The 24277-nt window shown below is 38.8% G+C and overlaps 1 protein-coding gene and 1 long non-coding RNA gene across 4 annotated transcripts in view; one reads left to right on the top strand and one right to left on the bottom strand.

Annotated features, from left to right (window-relative positions):
- Positions 1–13342, bottom strand: part of TACR3 (tachykinin receptor 3) — a 35110-nt gene extending 21768 nt beyond the window's left edge. For both annotated transcript variants that reach the window (XM_065690929.1, XM_065690939.1), the window contains exon 1: positions 12602–13342. In XM_065690929.1, the coding sequence (XP_065547001.1) occupies positions 12602–13077 (476 nt within the window). In that variant the 5' untranslated portion in view covers positions 13078–13342. The remainder of the gene's footprint in view (positions 1–12601) is intronic.
- Positions 13343–16861: 3519 nt separating this feature from the next.
- The window catches only part of LOC136020180 (uncharacterized), a 72693-nt gene continuing 65277 nt past the window's right edge, over positions 16862–24277 (top strand). For both annotated transcript variants that reach the window (XR_010615236.1, XR_010615237.1), the window contains exon 1: positions 16862–16961. This is a non-coding gene — a long non-coding RNA (uncharacterized LOC136020180). The remainder of the gene's footprint in view (positions 16962–24277) is intronic.

Raw genomic sequence — 24277 nt, 5'->3', positions numbered from 1 at the left:
TTTTAGTACACTTTGGTATTTTTAACCATGGGGTAATTAGTTCCCTTCTCCTTTATCTGCTTTTTTGTTTGGTTGGTTAGTTGGGGTTTTTTTACAGATAAACCAGTACTTTTGGTGTTATATGTTAACTATGGCATAGTTTTGAGTGCTGGGTGTCTTGGCCCAAGAAAGCAGCAGATCTCATGAGTATAAACTTTAGCTGGATTGTTGCCTTCTATCTCCTAGCTCCCTTCTCCTCCAAAAAACAAGTGCCACTTGATAATGAATATAAGTTGGTTGTCATGAGTCCTGTCCTTCAAATTGAGCTAGCTTGAGTGTTGGCTGCCTGATGCTGTCCAGAATGCTTGATGATCTTTACCTGTAGTAGGTGATAACCCGTAATTCATCATTTTCACATGCTCGTGGGACTCCTAAGGCATCTTCTTCTAGCCTAGTATCCTTCCTTTCAATTGCTAGTTTTCTTCAGATTGCACATTGACATTATTTTATGTGCTATTGTCAGATTTCTATTACATTCACATTATTCTTATTCCCAATAGGCACCAGCAGCAATCCCTTTGGCTAAGATAAAATTCTGTTGGTTTATCTTCCTGTCTGGTAACTGCCCTTTGAAAATGTGGGTTGTTTGTGTGAAATGACTCCTACAGCTGTACTGATGGAAATTTTTAACTATTGGCTGGCTAAGTCAAATACAAGGATGAGATGAAAAGCAGGCTGCTTGTCTTTCTTGCTGAAATTTGAGTGATAAGCCAACAGTCTAGCTTTTGCACAAGATAGATTGCAAAAACATAGGCAGTCATTCCAACAAACAAATGGGGAGGAGGTGGAGAGGCCTTGACCACTTCTTCAGTAATTCCTTTGTGCAGGAAGGACTTAGCTGATCAGAAAGCATTGGCAACTCTCTATTACTGAGCCTTTGCTAAGAGATTTAATTTATCCTGATGTGCCAGTTCACTAACGATTACAATGAAGTATCTAACTTGTTCCCTAAGTGGCTTTTCTTGGAAACAAAATTACTAAATTAGCATAGTAAGATACTGCTTCGTAGCTGCAGTTGGAACACTCACTCAAATTTGTCATTTAAGTTTGGTAGCAATTTCCTAGAGAAGCCATCACTGCCATGATTAAGGACAGTGGAAAATGTGGAATGACTCTCAGCTGCAGGTTAAAAAGACACCTCCATGGCTGAGCTGTCTGTGGTTGTTAATCTTTGCACCCAAAAGAAGCTTAGAAGAGAATGGAGTCCTTCCTGCACTGTTAACTGTCATTTGCGAAGGAGGCATACCTATTCCTGGCTGTAATTTTTGTGTGCTGGAAAAGCCATTTTATTGCCAATATTGCCATTACTGGCAGCTAAGGATGGTAAGTTGTTTGCTTGTCACTTTAAGTTCAACCTGAAGGAGCAGTGGCTATTTTTTCCAGTTGGCCCTTGTCTTTGATATCTGTGCATTTTGGCTGGGATATTTCCATCAGGAATGAAAGCTCCTGCCAGCACAGGCTAGAATTTCCATGTGTAGGTGTTGCTCAGGAAATTAGTGAGGTGAGGAGGTTAAGTATGGGGAATATGTATGTATGATACAGGATATTGCCCCTGTATGTTCCAATTACCTACAGCTGACAACCGTCTGTAATTTTTCATGGTGTAGCTCTGTCATTAGGGCTCATTTCCTTAATCTGTTTGATATCCATTAATAGATTTTGTATGGCAAAGTGCCAGTCACAATGGAGAGCAGCAGACATGCTGTCTGAATTGTGCACTAAATGGTGCTGAACACGGTGTAGAAAAAAAAGGATTGTGTGAGTAGGCCAGGAATGAAGGGGAGAATGATGAGATACAGGGTACGGAGCAGAAGCAGAAGAACTGAGACTGGTAAACAGTTTGCTGAATGCAAAATAGGGATTGAAATGAAACAAGAATAATGAGAAACTAACAGGAGGAGCAAAGAAAGCAGGAATGTAGAATATTTGCAGATAGAAAGTGGGTTGAGAGAGGAGAGAATAAGAAACTGGGGTGATGTAAAGGCAGAAGACATATGAGAAAAATCAGCCCTACTAGCCCAGAGTTTCCAAGGTAAGAAGAAAAGCACAATGTTTTGACAGTGGGATTCTGTGATGGCAAGACCTTTTGACTCTGAAGGTTTATGAGAGAGAACTCCCAAAGAGTTGTTTCTGTGATCAGGCAGCCATAAACTGCATGCAAGGGGAACAAATGGACTTCTCTGATGCTCCAGTGTAATCTGTCTTAATTGTTGTTCTGCTTCTCCACTGTTTTTTAAGTGGTCTGAATTTACGCAGTCCTTCTGAAGTCAGTGAAGGTGGCAGTGCTGAGGCCCTTGTAGGCCCACTGTATTCTGTGATATTTATACACAGACCTTGGACCTCCCTACACCTCTGACTCTAAGCACTCTAAAAGATGGTAGGCATTTGAGCTGAAGGAGGATTTATAATGGCTACAAGCAGCTGCAGATTTGTTACATGGTGGAAAAGAGTTCTGTAGCCACACAAACATTATTCAGTGGGGTACTGTGCCACTTGACTTTGCAGTCTTTGGACGTTTACTGTTCAGTCAGTCACCGAGCTGGAGAAATGGGACTCTCTGCTGAACAAAGTGCTGTGAACTCACTGAAGTCACTTGATTTCAAGATTGAACTTCTAATGCTTCCTTACTCCAGTGGGAGCTGCTGATAATGCCACAGATAGCTTGTTCCACATAGTAAAGCAGCAATACCGATTCTAAAGTGTAACGACTAAAAAGAATTTACTCGTTATGCTCCTTTATCACAACAAGCAGAAGCCAGTACCCCATCCAGCATAAACATTAACACTTGGAAAATAATTATAAGATGAAATATGCACATTTAGAAATTTAGAGATGTAAATATGTGCAGGTTGCTCCATCCCTGGCAGTGTTCAAGGCCAGGTTGGACAGAACCTTGGGCAACATGATCTTGTGTGAGGCATCCTTGCCTATGGCGGGGAGTTGGAACTAGATGATCTTAAGGTCCTTTCCAACCCTAACTATCCTATGTTTCTATTATTCTAGGTAGAGATTCAGGCTGACACTTGCAAGAGTGTGGATTATTCAACGTTTGAACCATATTCTATGCATTACTCTAAAGCCTTTTTAGGCAGCAGCACTTTAGTTTCATCACAGGGATCATTAGCACATCATTTTGTTTCCTGGGATCATGTTAAATCCCACTGTCACTGTTTTTCTTTCAGCTTTGTGTTTTGTTAATCTTTGTCCGTAGCTTATTACAGCCAAAGTCAGCAATAATCTTTCTAGTGAACTTAATGAGATATCAGTCAGGCTGCAAGATGTAATGGTGGTGCATCATGGTGTGCTTGCTGCAGCACTCTTTTCCTTCAAGGCTGTTTTCTTATCTGCATGTGTCAGAATAGATCTAGTTTCCTTCAGAACTTCTCAGTCTGCAATTTACTGTTTATTACTTGTTTCTTGGGTTTATCAAATCAAGCAAATCTGCTTTTTCTGAAACAGTAATAGAGACAGTCCTCATTTGAATAACATCGATAAACTGTTTAAGCCAGTGGTTATAATGATAGCACGTAGCTCTGTTACAGTTTACAAATAACGTAAAAGACAAATAACTGGTCCTATAAAAATCCCATAAAAGCTTCTGAAGTTTCCGTATTATGGTTCTGACAATAGAAAAGATTATTTAAAAAATCCTGATTTCTCTTTTTGTAAGACAGCGTACACTGACTAATACAGGCAGGAAAATTTTCTCTTCTTAGCACATTATTTAGAAAATCGTAGCAAAAATATGTAAGACATTTTACAACTAAAATGATGTTCAAAATTGGATCCTACAAATGCCTATCTGGAGACACAGTTGGAACCCTTTAATCATTCTAAGTGGTTTGTTTCACCTGTTTACAGTGTGTTTATAAACTAAAATGGGGGAAAAAGTAATCAATTCAGCCCCAGATTGTAATAGGAAATTAGGACTTGACGAAGGAAGAGACTGAGAGAGAACCATAATGCTTGCGTATAAGTGGCTCATCAACAGCAGACAGCAGAGTGCACTTCCTTTGGGAATGCACAGATGCTGTTATTCCCTCAAAACAGAAGCTGGTTTTGAAACTTTGTATTTGGAATCAACTGGTAATTAAGAAATATAGGTAGGGAAATTGCTATGATTCCCTGCCCTTATTTAAAACATTGCTGGGGAAAAATCCTATGAAAGGTCTTTATAAGGTAGATACAGTAGGCTGAAGAGGATGGAATGAACTGTGAGATTTTAGAAACATTTTTTGTATGCTGAAAACCGGATCTTCAACTTTTGCATTCTTTAATCTTTATCTTCTACCTACTAGTATAAAGTTCCATCTTTTCTTGTGGGAATAGTCTGTATTAATTTATTTAGACTGACGTTCTGTTCAGGAAGAGGGTTATGGACATTTTTGTAGGACTGTTGAATAAGACTGGTTTTGGTGGCTAGAAGGATCTATAGTGAAAAATGTTGCTGTTACTCAGCAATCACCTTAAAACTGACAGCATGAAGAAAGAGTGTAGGACAGCATGATAGATAAACAAACACATTGTACATACGAGAGATCAATGGGCAATCTCCCAGAAGGATTAACTTGGCCTTGATTTTTCCAGCGGCACATATGCTGTTCTTGGTGAATGGCTGTCATGCTCTGAGCAGGGATAACAATGCAGCTTTTCTGATATCAGGACTAGCCTTCAAGGTCTTGCTTTTGGGTACCTCCTAACAAAAACCTTGAAACAGGAATATTGAAATTCTTCAGTGCAGCTGAGTTCTCATAAACAGTGCAATGATTTCTATTTGAGGAACATTTTGGTAACTGACAATGGGCTAGATTTTTATTAGTATGTAATTGATTTTACACAATGTTTTCAATACCTGTGCATATTAATAGAAAAGGGATAACACTTTTCTTTGGTCTGTCTCATAAAATAATGGGCTAACTGACTTCCCGATAGAAGGGCTTCTCTTCCTCCTGTTCTTTGAATATGATCTATCTTGGCTATCAATGACCAATATCAATGCAGTGTCTGCGAAACCATCTCCATCTACACAGACACTACTAAGATGTGAATAGGATCAGCAGCTGCTCACTGTCACTGCTGGAATACCTTGTTTAATTCCAGAGCACAGAGTACAACCCACTCTACTCTGTGATTGCCTATATTTTTGACACTGTCATCTGAGTGGCTTGTTTCTTCTGCAGTCATTTTGAATAACTTTAGGTAAACACAAATATGTGAATGATGGAAATTTCTGTCCTGGCTGGTAAATCAGTCAGAAATACAGGCATATACACAATAACATTAAAACAAACAAACCAATCCCAAACCCGAAAATACCCAACCCTTGACAAACCTTGAAAAGTACTGCAAACTACAAAAAGATTCTCTGTTTTATCCTCATCATTATAAGTTTGTACCACAGCAACAAATGAATTATTTTTCCTGGGTCTCTCACAGTCTGAATCTTGTAGTCATTGTATCAGGATGTTCTGCAGAAACTATTTCACCTCTTTTCTCAGAAAGAAAGAGAATAGTCAAACCCAGAAAATTATTTTAGGCCCCCAAGGCATAGAGTCCTTTATGTTTCACCTCTTGATTTTTGAACCCTTAATGCTCTCCTGTACAACATTTTGTCTCTGGTTCTGGGGACTACTAATATTCAGAGGGCAGCCTAGATACTGAAATCCAGAAATATGATGTGCTTCATAGACTTATGGAAGGGTTTGTGCTGGAAGGGACCTTAAAGCTCACATAGTTTCAACCCCACTGCCATGGGCAGGGACATTTCCCATCAGACCAGGTTACTCAAAGCCCCATCCAACCTGGCCTTGAACACTTCCAGGGACAGGGCATCCACAGCTTCTCTGGGCAACCTGTGCAACTGCCTCACCACCCTCACAGCGAAGAATTTGTTCCCAATATCTAATCTGCATCTACCTTCATCTTCATCTTAAAATATATCTCTATCTTAAAATACAAATTGGAAAACAGAGAAATAGGGAAAGGATTTTCTATTTGAATTCTGTGGTTTGACTGCAAGGTAATAATATAATAGTAATAATTTCAAAACCATATTTTGCATTTTCCCCTTCATAATACACAGTGACCAAGGCTGATTCATGAAATTATGATTATGAAGTCATCCATTACTTTAGAAAAAAAGCTGTATTGAGCTTTAGTCTGGGGGTAAGGCAGGTAGTGTTTTGTGTATTTATGGGACACCAGAGAAAGGTAAAGCTAACTAACCATAAAATGGCATCCTGTGGAAAAAAAGGACAGTGAGTTTACAGAAGCTCCCTTCATCCATTTCTTCAGATGCAAATATTCTCAGATTTGAGGAGGAGTTCTCTCTGGGCAAAATACCCTATAAAGCACAAGAAACCTGAAAAGAAACCTACCTAGCTTTTTGTTTTTGTTTTTCCTCTGCTAATATGTATCTTGCTCCAGTTTTCAGAGCAAATTATCTCTTTTACATAGCAGCCATTTACTTTGAGACAACAGAATCTGAGGGAAGATGAGTGAGAGAGGGGCCAAAGGCTGCAGTTCTATTTGGGCTCATCTCTGTGCAGGGGATAGCAGCTGGTTGGGCAATGCAGGTTTCCTGCCTGCTGTTGCTTCAACCTCCTCTTTTCACTGGTGAGCTAAGCACAAAACACTTGGTACAAAGCACATGTACAAGATTGCAAGTACTGGTGTACATCTTTTGTGGATCTTTTGCTGATGCCTCTACCCTACAACCTAGGGTAGGTCATAGGCCTCCATATCCTAACCTGTCAGACATGTTTAAGATCATTTTTTCATACACACATTTCCCTACACTTCAGTGTTTCTGAGCAGACAGAACAGGTAACTCCCAATTCAGATAATGTTATTCTAGATTAAAGATGGTCATGCATAGTTTGGCAGGAGTGTCAATTTAAAATCTTTATGGGACATGTAGGCCTTGAGCAATTTGTTCCAGGAATAGGAACTCATGCAGAGAAAGATTTCAAAATGTATTCTACTGGGAAAATAATCCATTTTTCAATGGCCCAATTGCCTACTTGAGAATTTCAGTAACAGATTCATTGATAGGGCTTGTGGTACTACTTTGTGACAGTAATAACTGCTCTTGCAGCATACACTTGAAGAGAATGAAGAGCCTAAGTGATATTTTGAGGATCTGAGTGTGTACATATGATGAATTTAATAAATTAAAACCACATGTTTATGCCTTTTAACTGTTTTCTGTTAGAAGCTTGTATTATACTACTTATGCAGGAGCCTAATGAGTGTATAGAGGGATTATTAACAGCCATCTGTAACTGAACAATGTCACAGAAAAATAGAAAACTGACCCAGTATACGTAGGCTTCTGTAGACATATTAGAAGTCTAAGAAATCAAGTGGGAAATTAGAAGGACAAGTTTTGAACAAGAATATTGGTGTAATAGAAACTAGGTAGGAGGAAAATAACACTGTAATACTAAGGTTCATAAAAAGGAGATTGTGCAAGCAGAAGAGTAAAACTGAATGTTAAATATAGTTTAAAATCAAGTCAAGTAAAACAAATGTATTAATGAATAATGTAGAATTGTATGGTTTGAAACTCCATGCTTGACTGAAAACATCAGCTTCAAGATTACACACTCAGCTAATTCATGGTAATAATGATGACATGCTGAAAGAAATTAGAAAGGCTCTGATAGCAAGTGATATAATAATAATAGAAAATATCAGTGACTTCTGTGCAGACATAAAATATATTCTTCATCAGCATTAATGACTGCTTTACAGAACATCTATAAGAGGAAGCCCAAAGTAAACAAGGAGCTTTTGAGTTGATCCTTAACAGTGGCTACGGTCAGGCTTAAATGTTATTATTCTTTTAATATTCTCTTGATTATGGCTGCTTTTAGCATCTCAGCAGAAACAATAAAAGCCCCCAAAAGGTGCTGTGGTAGTGTTTCTTTTAAAAATGGGGAACTATAAAAGCATGAGATGGGTTATTAAAAAGAAATGAGAAGGGCAACCAAAAGGAAACAGAGACTGCTAATTACAAGAATCCATCATATTCTGAAACATGGAGATTCTCTAATTATATAATCTTTCATTAGTGAAGGTTAATCTGATTTTGAGTCTGGTGTTCAGCAAAGTGAGTGTAGGGGTGTTGGGAAGGAGAAAGCTGGGCCCATGGCTGTTGGATTCTGAATTTCATTGTGCTGCAAACTGTTTGATTATTCAATTTTTCAATCAAATTTGTAAAAACATCCATGCTAATGTCAATATGTTATCCATGTTAGCAATGTGATTCTGTGTAGCCATACTTAAGTGAGCTGACTAGGATACCAGAGGTAAGAGTACTTACACACCTGTCTTTTAGCTCTAATTTGAATAGCTTTTAAAAACAGAGTTGCAGACACAGTTCTGTGGAATAAATACAAATAGAAAGTTTCATAACAGCTCTATTGGACTAGACAAATACAGGATAAAGTTCTGTATCTGCCTGTAGGTCGAAAATATTTCATTCTATCAGAAGGACCAGAAAATGGGGGAGAAGATTAAGTTATTATTGAAATCATAATTGGACTTTGGGACATGATTCAGTTTTAAGTTTTAAAAATGATGATTTACTCTGATAACCTCCTGATTTGAAGTTGATTATTGAACTTTCAGTATTAATGCAGAAAACTGTAACAACTCCAGAGTCTGCATCAACACAACGTGAGGAAAGTTCTGTGATTAAAAAAAGTGCATGAAAGTGGAATTCTCTTAGTTCTTAATATAGGGCTTTATTTTATCATTCTACTGCAATAACTCTGACTCTGCAAGTAGCTGAACTGAAAAATGGGCTGGAAATTTTGCAAAGTATAGGACTAAGGTGGGTAGCATTTAGCAGAATCTGAACTTTGGAAAGAATTAGGTTAAATCCATCATTTTACTCTTTCTTTGGTAATAATTTGTTAAAAAAATATTTTATGTGTTTTTTTGATGTTATTACATTGATCCATACTGAGCAGCAGTAAGCTGTATAAGCTGTTTTGCAGTAATGCAGAATATTAGTGTATCATAAATGTAATATTATTTATATTTGTATAAAATATTGGAGCATGTGTAACTCTTTTCAATAACTTTGGTATATAAATAAATGTAATATATATGCAATGCCTCTTCAAAGACCAAAAGTTTGCTGGCATACTAGGAAGAAAAGAAGTGGTAAGATTTAAATAGCATCAGCAGCTACTCACTGCCACTGTTGGAGTACCTTGTATAATTCCAGAGCAGTTGCTTTTACAATGAGTTAACTTGTTGAAGTGAAGAAATCTTTATGGAATTGCTGATAGAACAATAACTGAAAAAGTCACACTGTAGATGTGCTAAAACCCAGGAAAAAATGCATAAAGCACTAAATACTCTACTGGAGGCATCTTATTTTATGTTATATTCCTACATCTCTGAACTTTTACAATCAGATATTTGCAGAGAATTTCTATGCCTACACACAGAGCTGGTTGTATAATGAGGCAATCTTGGGACTGGAAATAAGTGCCATCGTACATGAGCTATCTCTTTTGCATGTTAAGAACTGCTGGAAGGGACAGTGGGTCTTCAATAGCCAGGACCAGATGGCATAAATTCTACCTCAGTTACTGCCTTTAATATGTCCAAGAACTGTACCACAGCAAGTAGTCACAGACAGAGGTAAGACATATGACCCTTTCGGATAATTACCAGTGGCAAGGGCATATTGGCTCCAGAACTATCCCTTATTCAGTTTATCTTAGGCTGTTTTAAAAGCTTATCTCCATGAAGTAGCTAAAGGAACTATTGCACTGGAAGCAGTGTAATTGTGGTACTGTGTAGCATGAACTACAGAAGATAGAATGAATGAATGAATGCCTTTGAAGCAGTAGTGTAAAATCTGTGCAGCTTGATACTTGGGCTGGTTTGGTTAAAGCTACCTGTGGCATCTCTGCAGTAGACCGCAAACAGCCTGTTGGAAAAGAAACAGAAGTCAGGGAAAAAAGACCACCAGGAAGGGGTGGTCAGAACTGTGAATAAACCCACATAAATTTTGTCTATGTTCAATGACCAGGTGGCCATACAGCAGTCTTGGATAGTTTCATCATCATCTCCAGATGAGCACACTCCACTGAAGGAACCACCTACTCCATGGAAATCAGTGTCAGCCCAGTGCACACAACTTGGCCTACAGAATCAGATGTGAAAGGAAACATGTACAGCCTGTGACGTCTGCTTAGTGATGTCTAGAATCCCAGTGACTCATTCATACTCTGTGAACGTTTGGATGTTCTAAAATGATCAGTGGAGCATAACACGGCATACTTTTTAGTGAGTCTGAGTTGCAACCCATGACTTTTCAGTTTTGGGATGTTAACAATTTCCACTACTAAATCATCTCATACAATCCCATCATTTCCGTTCCCTCAGTAATTTTTGTCCTAATTTGTGGCTTTTTTTTTTTCTTTTTTTGAATTCTAGATGAACATGAATGTTTAAGGATGGGTTTACTGGGTCAAAACTAAAGCACAGGGACCTGTCTGAAGCACTGGCTGAACTTTCACAGAAATGGGACCCAAAGTTTAAAAACTGTCCACCCAGTAGATGTGTGCCTTGGAATGTAGCAGACTGTACATCTAAGGACATTACTTGGGATTCACTTTGACCCTCAGTTTTCCTCTTGAATCTGCAGAATTGTTCTGCAATAGCAGGCAGGAAATGGATAAAGGTGCTGAATGCATCAGGTGTGATTTGGTATAAAAAGAGAAGGAATAGTGGTTTGAATAGGGAAGGAGGGTTAGATTGTTCTTTGTTTTACAAGATGCTCCTTGGTACTATAGAGAGCTCTCCTGAACGCAGCTGTGGCATTACTCACTGTTTCCCAAGGGAAGATTTTGATATGCCTCTGAGGGCAGGTGAGCTTGGAAGATGTGGAGGGGTGGAAATCGTGATTTTTTCAGGGGATTGTCAGACAAGAAATAGATCAAAGTGAGCAACAGCAGTAATTGACTCACTTCTGAGTGTCACTGTGTCACATTGCTAAACCAAGGAAAACATTTCTAATGTATTTGCATATGACCATTGCACTTCAGTGTGGAGCAGAGCTACTCTTTACTCTGGAAATGCACCCTTTGGATTCCCAGGGAACTGTATTTATCTTTGTTTCCAGTTTCCTAGCATAAATTCGTGAACTTTCAAGGTGGTAAGTACTACATCTCCGTGGATGTTTTTGCCAGAACAATGAAAAAACCTTACTCAGAGCATCCAAGTAACTGCTCAGATAATGATGTGATCAGCTGCAGCAATAACAGTTAAATCCTCACCATCAGTTAAAAACCTTTTATCTTTCTGAATGACCAACACAAAAGCATTGTTATGAACTGGTCCACAGTGTAGACAAGAGGTACAATAGCATGCTTCTCAATCTTTGCACCTGGAAATGAGAAATAACATTTCAGAAGGTGGATTGAACCTCATAAAAATCTTAACTACCATCACCAATTCTTAACCTAGCATCACCATGAATCTTAGCTACCAGCTGCAGAAAGTGCTGCAGTTCTGCCAAGTCAGGTCAGGAAAGATGCATAACGTGATTTGGATATGTAGAAAAGAGTTTTATGAGTGATTAGAGTGTATTGCTAAAAGGAATAAAAGATCTGAAGTACAACATGATCTGTTTTTCTGAATGAAAATTCAGGAATTCATTGGAGATCTAAAGCACGGGGTAAGTCACCTCTCCAGTACAGCAAATGTGAAAATTATCATAAAGAAAGGAATATTTCCCAGGGAAGACTCACATCACCTTCTGAGAAATGTGGTGCATCAAAGCACCTCTGTTCAAAATCGGACAATAGCTGTCCTATTCTATTATCGTCAAGAACAGAAAGGTAAATTTTTTCCTGTCCTGTTTTTTTTCACAGTCACAGAGGCTTCCTTTGCCAGAAGTAATCAGAAAAAGATCAAGCACTTTGAAAACACGTTCTTACCAGACCTCTGGATGTGCACCAACGACAATGTAAGTGGTCTCATTAGATAAAATCAGGAGGAACCAAGTAACTCAGAGCTGTCTATGGAAAGAACTATTAAAAACAGAGCCTGAAGTGATTTCTGAGGAGGAGGCAAATGCTTCCGCCAGCTGCAAAAATACAAAGAGGAAGGAAGTTTGAAATCCTCTCCCTTCACACACAATCTCTACAACTACTTATTGGTATGAATTAGATGACATTGACTGAGGGACAGATACTGTTTTCACACGTGGGGAAGCAAAACCCTGAGCAATGGCTGGTGTTACTGAATCAGTATTAAAAGATGGAGCAGAAAGAGCCACTGAAGTCAAACAGAGAGGAAATGTAAAACAAAATGTGAGAGTGAAAACAATGAAAGGCTACAGGAGAAAGACCAAAGACAGGGAGAAAAACTGTGTGTTAGGGAGAGAAGTCACAGAAGTACAGAGGAGCACAAACAGTGACCTATTGAGAGCTCTGCCTCTTGTTACTTTATGGTTGTTTTCTCTGTATTTTTATTTCAGCAGAGAATTTGAACTTGACATTTCACCCCCAAACTTTTCCTTTCTTTTCTCACCTGTCCACAGCTATTGCTGTCATGGAGTAGATGCTGGCGAAGACAGCTGTGATTGGGAAGAAGTTGTGGAAGCGGCAGTAAGCCTCTCCAAAGTACCATTCACTGTGCAGCGCGTAGATGAAGTTGATGAGAGTATTGAAAGCCGCCATGGAGGCATCGGAGAAGGCCAGGTTCACCAGGAAGTAATTGGTCACTGTCCTCATGCGCTTGTGAGCCAGGATAATCCAGATGACAATGAGATTTCCGAAAACAGCCACTGCCACCACACCACCATAAGCCAGAGACCACAGGGCAATGCGCCAAAAGGGTTGCACAAACTGGTTGGAGAAGTTGGCTGCTGAGGATGCTACAGGGGGAGAAGTGTTTCCAGCTGATGCTCCCAGTTCCTGTCCCCAGGGATCACCCACTGCAGCAAGGCTAATGTTCCACCTGCTGCTCATGCTCATGTTCCCGTTGGATGTGGGGACGGAAGTCATCTTGGATGTTCCTCTCCTCAGTTCCAGAAATGATGTGCCTCTCCCAGCCCCCTCTCGCAGCCCACCAAAATCACCACAAACAGGTAAGAAGGGGAAAGAAAGAAAAAAGGGAGTGAGGCAGCACAGCAGGCAGTGGGAATGAGAAACCTGCCAGAAAAGCTTTGGCTACTCTGTTCAACTGTTAGAAATGCTGTACCAGCTGAGCCTGGAGAGCTACCTCTGGGTAGAGTAGCATCCTATTGCTCCTCTGTACAGCCACCTCTTGCTTTTGATTTTGCTGAAAGAGAAGCTGACTGGGAGCCAAGGCACATTTTATAGGCTTGTGAGTTCCCAGCGTCATGAAGGGAGTGGAGCAATAAGCTTCATCGGCTGGTAAGATAGCACCTCTTTGTTCTCCCTCCTCCCCTTTTATTTCATTCATTGACAGCAGCAGGCACTTTCAGGAGCTGTGGAGAGCGCCACAGGGAAAAGGAATTCTCATCTTGTTTATGTTGAGAGATTTGTTTTATATTGCCTTTGTTTAAGTCTTAAAACAGTCTTTTTGCCCTGTCGTTGCAGGGCTAATTAGTTGAATATCCCAGGGCTGCTTTTGATTAAAGCTGTTTCCTAAATTCCAGAGGATTCAGATCTGCTTTTTTGCTGCTCTCTATTATTTAGTACACGCTTTCTTTTTAACCATTCCGTTAACTACAGGTTTGGAATAGTGACTCCTTTCAGACAGATAAATACATCCTGTGGCTCTCTAATTTCACTTTTCTATCTGTAACTTGTAATTGACATTTCTGTGGTTTAAGCCCAGCTTAAACCACGACCGACATCAAGAAACATTTGTAAAATTATAATGTGGCTTTTTCTTACGTGCCTGTAAGGGCATTTGCATGTTCCTCAGACACTGGGTTTTGTTGGAACACTATGCAGCCCTAAACATAGATGTCCTTAAATATGTGTAAAGCGGTAAGGGTTTGTTTCCATTGTGTCTTCAAAAAAAATTACCTTTTTTAGTTCTTTTTTACTTATTTGCATTTATTCTACACTTAGTACTATTATTATTTTGAGCAAACAATATTTTTATATGTAGTGATTTTTATGCTGGTAGAAGAGAGTAAATGAGGAAATGTAACACCTGATGACTTCACATCCAAGAAATCAATTTTCTCATTAACATGTTAACAACAGCTGGCATTGGGGATGCATGCTTTATGCAAGGGTTGATTGCAAGGGACTTCAACTAACGAATCTTTGTTATACAACAAGCTGCAGTCCTTGGGGAGAAAATGTGGTTTAGTGCTGATCTGCTCCATGCTTTAACAGCTTAGAGCTACTACTTGTCGTCAGCAGATATTTCAGCTGTATCACAGGAGTGGGAGCTATACAACACCCCTATCAACAATGACACATTTACATTATTTTTAAACAAAAGCTTCATACAAAAATCAAATATTCCTGTGTGCCACTTCCTCCCTGTTGTATTTACCCAGTGGAAATAGTGACTGCACTTTAATTGTCAGGTCTGCACTGCACTTTTAATTTGATTGACGGCAACTGTGGCCATTTCTGTATGCTTCTCAGTTCTTACCACCTGCCATGATCCCAAGCAGCAGCCCATCCCAGGCTGAGAATCTCTGCTGAAAACCACCCTTTGCTATAGCACATGTGAAACCTACCCACATGCTGCAGGTCCTCATCACAGGAAAAACACTGGAGTTAATCCCACAGTTCTGTTTCAAGACCCAAGTCTTCCACCTGCATTGTCTTTTATCCTCTCCATGGAGGTGAGTCTGAAGAAGGGAATAGTAGTTCACACATTGTTTCCCCAGCAGACTTTGTGCCCTGTTCTCAAGAGGTTTCATAGTAAGAAGCAGGGTCAGCAGAAGCTGTAGTAGTGCTGAGAGAGTTGAACCACGCTGTAAGTTAGCTCTCCAGCAAACTGTGGGGTATATTTCTCTGCCTTTTGGATGTGTGTAAAGGGGACTTTGGGAAGGCAGTAAGGAATAAGCAGTTGAGTGATTCAGGTGCTCTCCTTTGGTAAAATCACTGGGGTGCTGGCCAGAGGCTTAGTAGCTAGGGCTTCTTGTTGTATCATGTCATCTGAAATAGACCAGTGGGATAGACTGAGAGAATCCCTTATCTGGGCAAAGAAGTCTGACTTGTAATAAATGGTCTAAATCAGAGACAAAATCCAAGAAGTTGAATTAACTGTGGTGAAGAAGGTCTCTGTGAGTTTGAGTGTTGAAAGAGTTCAGATGGGGGTTCCAGTGAGTGAGGACTACTGAATTGACTAATTATAGCAGAGACTTGGACATTCAGCTATTGACTCTAAGAGCTTCACTCAAGATTTTCACATGGCTGTGAGTCAGAAAGCACAAACTCAGCCCTGTGCCCTATACCTTTCCACCCTTATGCCCAAACTAGGAGCCTCAGACTCTATTCAGTTACTAAGCTGATGTGTTTTTCACATTCCCAGGCTAGTGGGACCTTGTTTCTTGCACACAGGACTGCCAACACTGCAGCAGAGTGCAAACATACAGGAACAGCATACTGTTAGCATGTCCAGTAACTCACCCTGTACAGAAACATGAAGGATCTGTGTTTAAACTACTTACTCTGTACAGTTCATGGAGTCATGTCCTAGTCATGTGCTGTAGATTCTGTCTCAGTGGTGAGTTCCCCTGAAAAATGTTCAATGTGCGGTAATTTGACCCGATGTTGCAAACTAGGGCTTGTATTTTGACTTTGAGAGCAGGAGTCTGAGTTCTTGTTTCTTTTCTCACAGGAAGGAAGCTTGGTCTAGTTCTCTGTCCTGGAAAACTGCTTGCCATTGCACACTGGGTGTTCTGGAGAAACCAGTCCCATGTGTCCTTCCCTAATCCTTTACAGTGCTGCCAAGAGAAATTGTTCTCAATGCATTCCTAGTCACAGTGATAAGTCCGTACTGGTCAACATCACCTTACATAGGCACAGCTATAGGTAAATTGAGTCCTTCAGACTTTAAACAAAAACCAGGAAGCTCTTTGTAGTCTGTGTTTGTGGTATGTCAGCCAGACCACCAACACAGTATGTGACAAAAGTGTCCTGTCTTCCTCTTCAGGGGTACCCTGAGGACGCTGAGGAACTATTCCACTCCTGTAGGGAGCTTTTTATACAGTGTGCTTTTCCCCATCCCTCTGTGTGTGAAAAGAAGAAAAAATGTCCTTTAGCAACAACCTTGTTTTTTCATTAGTCACTTGCTCAGTAAGCTGGGTATTATTTGCTGTGTTGCTGCAGGTGTTCAAATCTGGAAGAAGAGGTGGGTGAGTATCTGGAGCTGTTTAGTTTTAAGAAGTGGAACGCTAAACAGTACAGGGAAAATGTTGGGCAAGTGGATCAGCCTTCTTTAGGGAACATTTATGATTCCTTTTAGTGATTACTAGAATAAATTGTCTGTGCTCTGGCTTTCATTCTTATTGAAACCCTAAAGCAGCAGTCTGGTACAATCAATTGGAGCAAAAACCACATCTTCCTACATCAAAAAGACTCCAGCAAAGAAATAGCTTGACCTACCCTTTAGCACCTGTCTTGCTACCATTTTATTTAAGGAAAGAGGTTAAGCAGCCAGTAATTGGCTTTTGCCTAAAGAGGAAATCTACTTGAACAGTGAGGTCAGCTGTGTTTCTCCATCAACATTTGTACTGATCATACACTTACTGATTGTTCAGCTGAAGGTCATCAGCATTCAGTTCCTCAAATAAGTTTAACAGCAACTTTAGTGAAAGCATTTCTGTTATTAACTTCTGAGTAACAAAACCTACCTGGCTGTGGTGAGACCTATGCAAAAGAGTAGTACGAAAGACAAAGATCTGTGTCTTTTCTCAGTCTCTTGTAGAAAAATGAGGTGGTTGTAGAAGGTAAGCATTCTGGCATTTTCTTCTAAAACCAACACAGGCATGTGATTTCTTAGGCTAGCTTTTGGCCATTCCAGGTTATGCATATTTGCAGTAGGAGTGTTTCATTTTCCTCTGGTTAAGACTATACTAAATTTTGGAGTGACTGCTTTCTGATTATCTGCTATTTGCTGTTTTCTTTTGCCTTTCCACTGATAGCTCCTTTGTGCTTGTACAGTCAGCCGGGGTTAAACTTGCTGCTATTAGCAGTTCCCCAAGCTTCACAGAAACACTGAGAAATGTGAAAGAAATATCCAAAGTCTGATCAGGAAAGTAGCTGTGATTGTCTGTAGTTCTTCCTTTATATAGCTTGAAGTTATTTTTTCACAGTTCTAGCAAAACCTTTCTTTCTGAGCTGAGTAGAAGCTAAGCTTTTGACTTAGCATCCTGATTACAAGGTAGATTTAGAAATTACCCTATTCTTTGCTATTTATGAGACTATGATTTAATCTTCTATAGGTCTTCTGGTGTACTTGAAGTTTTCAATTGATGTCACTCTTCCACTAAATTCTTCTGTGTGGGATGGGAAAGAGAGCCAGAGAATATCAGCAGTAGTGTACCAGTAGGGATTTGTGGTAAAATAGCAGTCTGCACAGTATCTCTATTTAGCATGATTGCTAGCTGCATCATTGTTATGTACAGAAGTTCTGTTTCACAAGATCTGTCCTCTATGGTTCCTTTTTCATTTTTTTTGTTTATAGCACTGAGGGCACTAAGTTTGCTTTTGTTTTTCAATTTGCTTGCTTGATTAGGCTTACCCTAACGACCTCATTGTCTCCATCCTTCTAGCTGCTAGCTAGAAGAGATGATACTTTAGGAGCAGTTTTTAGTTTTCCTCAGCTCCTGTTCTTCAGTCAGTCATGCAAAGCTTTGGCTACAGCAGGAGAATTTTTGCAATTTAAGGATGCTCACCATTGCCCTCTTTATTATAGCTGCTTGTTAGCATTGTGCTGCTGTCATGATAATGTCAGCCTGGATTTTGAACAGTTTATTTTCATTTGTGTGGCTTAAACACAGCTGGAAGTTTCAGTTTGAACTTGATTTCTGATTATAAATGCACAAGTCTTCTTCCTGGCACCAGCTGAAAATGACTCAATAGGATAGCAGGCAACTTCACAAGCAAGTGAGTAAGGATGTTCTAGTAAAGGGGTTGGAGAAACCCAGAAATACTGTATGTGGCCTTTCATCGTGGCAGGAGGGGTGGGGACAATCAGAGCCAAAGACAGATATTCTTTTGGAGTATGACACTGAAGCGCAACTTCGCTGTCAGCTACTTTTAGAATGAAGTGAAACTGGGCAGGTCTAGGGATGAGTAATGAGAACTTAACACTACGTAGAAATGAAAAGTATTCTGAATTATACACAATATTCACAAAATATTTTGTGTGAGAAAACTCTGATGAAGAAAGAAACAGGAGGACTTCGTCGGCTATTGAGAGTTTGACTTTTCCGATCCTTCTGAAAGGCTAAATACACTTAGTTTCCATTGTCATGAGCGGAGGTTGGACCTCTGTTTTTTAGCTGCTGTGCATAGGACATGATTGAAGTAATTGAATAGTTGGTAAGCGAGGTGCTGGTGTCAAAATGTAATTTGTAGGGCACAGTTCAGTGAAAAGTACTCATTTGCTTTCCTGGTCAGCTAGTGCTTTGAGAGGAAAAGGCATTATAAGGTTTTTGCTTTTAAAAATTAAGTGAATTGATTCAAGTGGTACTTCTACCTGATAATCGTATGTGGAGAGAAGGTAAAGGCAAAATGAAATGGGATGTGCTACAAAAAACATTTTCTTGGGCTATTGTGATTAGTTGTCTTTCCTGTTATTATTCTTTTTCCTCTTTAAATTCTTTGTTGCAGTCCCTCACACGAAGTAGTGTGAAATCTTTACCAAGTTGGTTGGTTTTGGGGTTGGTTTTTTTTTTTTTCTTTTTGGGTTTTTGTTTGTTTGCTTGTTCAATTTTAGTTTTCTTTGGGGGGTGGGGGTGTGCTTTTGGTTTGGTTTGGTTTTTTGGGGTTTTTTTTATTGTTGTTTGTTTGGTTTTGGGTTCCCTCCCTCCACCCTGACTGTTGTACATTTTTATATTCTCCAGTGGGAGACAAAGTATTTGCATTTGCAATTCCAGGCACTTCTGCCTTTTCATCTTTTTCCAATTGCTCAAGTGTCTGTTTGATGTCATAGGTGAGATGAACCAGCAACTTAACACATATGTGTGCACTCCACTGTGTTTCCTCATATTCTTATTTTCTTTTAAATTGTTTTAATGATTCTATTCTTTTTAAGTTACAGTTATAGCAGTATCATAAGGTCACATACATCAGAGATGAAAACAATGTGTTTTATTAGATCTTGCATGTTCTGAACCTACAGTCTTGAAACTAATGGCTAGCTGCTGTTGCCACCTGAAATTCCTATGAGCCTGTTTCTAAGTCCACTAAAGTAAATAAAAGAGACACCTACTGGCAAAACAATTTTCTCTGTCTCCTACAAGGCTTTTTCCAGCAATTTGTTTCCTTCCAAACATCCAAATTAAGGGGGATTTTACTAACGTCTCTTCTGTTTCCAGGAGTTACTGAATATATTTATATATAGTAATGTACATGCCTATTAATACATAATAAAATGCACACTGTAAGGTCTGAAGTAAGATGAGGTGTGAATAGAATCATGGCAACAAGATCTTCTGGTAGCTTTATCACATAATTCATAGGGCATCGGTGATGCATCTGAATTTAACTGCTACCTGATAAGTAAAACAAGGAGACTTCTTGACTCTGCTTTTTGATAACAGGAGAGATTATCTTACTATCACTGTTGTATTAAGAGGCTATTTAATGTTCTTGCTTCCTTCATTAAAAAAGAATTTTTATGGATTGTTCATCATAAAACATTACAGGCAATTACAGAAAAGAAATCTCGTCCATTTTAGAAAACTGTCTACTTGGAATGTTTATATGAGACCATATTCTGGCAGCATAGACAAGAGTAACAAGCTATTTCCTTATTATACAAATTAAAAAGTATAACTTTACATGTGAGGTTACTACATTCTTATGACTTTTGCCCCAAAATTATTTTAAATTCTAAGTGTTAGAGCCAGATCACAGTCAAGTGAATTTTGTAATTGCTATCATGGTAAGCATACAGAAACTCTGTAGAAAAGCTATTTTTTCTAATGGAAGATTTTCTAGAAATATACAGTTAGCAACTTCCCTCCACCAAGCTTTCCAGAAAACAAATAGTTTTTCCCACAAGTTTGCTACAATGGTCTGTAAATCGCTATTCTGTTTCTGCCTGCTCAGTAAACTGTTTTAAAAAAACATTTGGGATTTATTCACAAGGCAAAAGAAGCTTTCCTGCTACATCGATATTTTTATATTCCTTAGAGTTTAAGGAAAGCAGAATAGTTGCATTTTGAGGCCTTTAGGAAAAGTACATCATTACATTTAATATCCATAACTTCTGTGAAACAGATTAACCAGAGCAGATTAAGCATACAGGAGGAACTGAATATTACAAGTAGTAGTAATAATAAAACTGAAAAGTACTATAGCACACTGGATTATTAGAGAAAATATATTTATTTAAAAAGGAGTACAGGCTAAACTCATAGAAGTCACTGTAAGGAATGAAAGAATGAAAGGACATGCTGATGCTAGGTTAGGTATTCATGGCAATTTTTGAAGTTAATCCAGAAATACTCTGATTTCTGGGGAGTTGCTCTAAATTTCTGCCTTTCTAACTAAAAAGCAAAATCAGCTTTTAACTTTGCATCCAAACATAAGGTTTTAGTCTATCTTGGCTATCATTTAAAATACTTCAAATTTCCTCATAAAAAATGAGTTATAGTGGAAATAGTCCAGGAAGAGCAGATATAATTTAGATAAGAATCAGGCCGTAATTACTGTGTTTGTCATAATTCTACCAGTAATTTGTAGTGTTGAATATATTTTCCTTGCTTTGATCATCTTGTGTAATAGGATGTGCTAACATCCTTTTGGGAGTCTGATCCATCAAACTCTTACTGTCAGTGACCTCTCTTCCTGTGTGTTAAAGTATTTTTTGTGCTATACTAGCCCTGTTCAATATTCTTGATACAGCTTAAACCCAGCAGGTTTTGGTTTTGAACAGGTGGAAAAAGCTGTATTTACCTAAAAAAAATAAGTAAGGAAATGTATGTTCTTAGTTAATCTGCTTTTTCCTAGAGGCAAAAGACAAACAGTTGCTGAGTGCTGGAAGCATTAAACTGAGTTTGTGAAGACCTGAGTTCTAGTTTGCCTGTGGCACAGCTCAGCTCGGAGAAATTGGTTTCTCTCTCGACTTCAGAATTCCCATTCTTCTAATCAGCTTTGTAAAATTCTCTGAGATTACCAGTTACATCAACAAATCATGGCTGTCAAGGTTGGAAACCAAATGTCAGTAATTTTGTCCCAAGCTTTTCTATGGATGCCTCTCCTTGCAAAAAATGGGATTGCTTTTTTTATGTAGCAAGTCACAAAACCTTTCTCCTTTTTTTTTTTAGTGTCAGACTGGCTCATTTGGCAGAAAAAGAATCTTTTTGCAAATGAATTGACCTTTCTCAATAATTCAGCAATGTCACAGAAGCATTGTGAAGACAACAGAGAGGACGGCAATTAATTTTCTGAGGTGAAATGATTTAGACTATTTTTTGTGGATATAGCATACATCACCAGCTGAGTTTTGAATAAGCAGTAGCAAAGAGGGAGGAAGATGCATGAAAGCAAAATATAGTAGCTTAAGATGCATTCTTTACAAATTATGTTATTTATTTAGATAAACTCCAAACATTAGCATTCACATTTGATGACTGTTTTGGAACTTTGGGGAAGGTACCTAAATTTTTACTATTATGTCTTTTTTTTTTTTTTAATTATTATTAATTCTCAAATAATAATGTAGCGCAGAGATTGAATGTAATCAGAAAGAAAGTTTATTTTATGTGAAGGTGGATCTTGAATGCTCTTTAGCTGTGCTTTGCTCTGCTGCACTGTACTAGGCTGGACTATGCAGTATTACACTACAGCTAATATTAACAAGAGTTGACTGCAAAATTACTTTCTTTGTATACTCTTTCTAAAGGGACGATCATCTTTCATTTATGAGGTGTAATTACTATCTTGCTTAATCACTGTTTGATTTCTCCATTTATCCTGTCCAGCTTACTGACTGATGTTCGGTGACTGGGCTTGTAGTCATAAATTACAATGCAAAGCAGAAACTGTCCATGGCAAATGCTTTCTTGTATCATTTTCATGATTGTGAGCATGATTTCATCAGACAGATTTTGTTATTTTCTGTAGCAATAGGAAGAGTCCTTCCTCCCCCATTGGCCTCCCCTGCTCCTGGGGAAAACTTGCCTTTAAATGGAAAATTTTTTTTAGCAAAAAGTTGAAATTTCAGTGAAAATTTCCCACAAAAACATCAAATTGCTCACTTAGAATGTCTAGTTCTGTCAAAAACTGTCTCAAACGAATATTTTGACCTCTTACAGTAACAGTTTCTATTGCTTATTAATTCAGCTACACATTTGAAGTGCATAATTGTTTAATTTTTTTATATGTATTGTTATTTATTTATTTTTTCAGTGAGTGGGCTCACTGAACTTTGAACTACTGTCCTGTCAATGCAGGTTTCTCTTCTTAAATATTTAAGGAACTTTGATACTTATGCTCATAGCTGATGGATTAACTCAACTGAGAAGCTGCTATAAACATTGATGTAGCAGGCCAGGACCTAGATACTCTTACTATTAAGGCTTCACTTGCTTTACACTATTAGCAAGAACTCAAGGGAGGACTCTCAGATACTAAGCTGGATCCTCTCAGAGCAAACTTTTCCATTGCTTTTGTGACAGCACAGGGTGGTATGTTGCCTTTAAATATTTTGCCTTAAAATATTTCTTTGCTCTTCTGTTTCAGTTACAACTCTCCACAAGGATTAAAAATACATAGTCAACTCTACTTAGCTCCTAGTTTCTCACTTCTGTAGTGCTTGGCTTTCTGGCATAGCAGAAAAACATTCTACCATGAATCTTGTGTGTTCATGTACGTGGGTAATAAATTTAATGCACATACACATAGAACAATAACTGAATATAATATTGGTAGGAAAATTTTACTCTCCCACCTAAACATATTATACATCTAAGGAAGGACTGTGGCAATTGCCCTCTAATGCAGCTCCTGCAGACACATTCCAGTCTGTAGAGCTGCCTCTGCCTTGCTATTTCTTCCACACTACTTGAGGAGCAATGTCTCATATTTGTTGTTCATTAGCTGAGACTTATTTTTGACACGAACTCCTTGAAAGGATTAATTGCAATTTTTCATGAGGAAACTTGGCATTTATTCTTTTCTTGAGGCTACCTTAGCCTTGTGTGCATTCTGTTTTGGGCTTGTCATAGTTTATCCCCTATAGGCAGTTAAGAACTGCACAAGTGCTCATTCACTCCCCCCGTGGTGGGATGATGGAGAGAATTTGAGGAAAAAAAAATGAGAAAACTCATGGGCTGAAATAAAGACAGTTTAATGGATAGAGCAAAAGCCGTGTGTGTAAGCAAAGCAAACCAAAGAAATTCATTCATATTTCCCATCGGCAAGCATGTGTTTAGCCATCTCCAGGAGAGCAGGGCTCCCTCACATGTAATGGTTATTTGGGAAAACAGATGCTCTCATTCTGGACATCCCCACCCTACTCCTTTCTTCTTCCACCAACTTTTATTGCTGAGTGTTCCATTATATGGTATGGAATATCACTTTGTGTTATTGGGGGTTGTGGTCAGCTGTCCCGGCTGTGTCCCCTCCCAACTTCTTGTGCACCTTCAGCCTACCCCCTGGCAGGGCAGTCTGCCAAGCAGAAAAGGCCTTGACCCTGTGTAAGCACTACTCAGCAACAGCTAAAATATCCCTGTGTTATCAACACTGCTTTCAGCACAGATCCAAGCCAGCCCCATACTAGCTACTATGAAGAAAATTAACTATACCCCAGCCAAACCAAGATGCTGTACCTACACCTATAATGTGTTATTGCATCCATAATGGTAATAGTTGATCATCTGACATTTTCTGTAACCATATTAGTCTGTCAACAACATTGTTCTCTTTAAAGGTTACCATTTGTTTAGGATTGGCACCAGGTAGGAACCTCATTAAAAATACTTTCTAGTTTTACTGGACCTTTAAAAAAAATTAAGGTGAAAACCCTTTCCTGTCTATATAAACCACAAAGGAAATAGCTCACAGCCTGGGGTTTTTTTTTCATACACAT

Source organism: Lathamus discolor, chromosome 1, assembly GCF_037157495.1.
Source record: "Lathamus discolor isolate bLatDis1 chromosome 1, bLatDis1.hap1, whole genome shotgun sequence".
NCBI lineage: Eukaryota > Metazoa > Chordata > Aves > Psittaciformes > Psittacidae > Lathamus > Lathamus discolor.
Note: the sequence above shows the minus strand (reverse complement) of the source record. Positions and strands in the feature narration are given on the sequence as shown.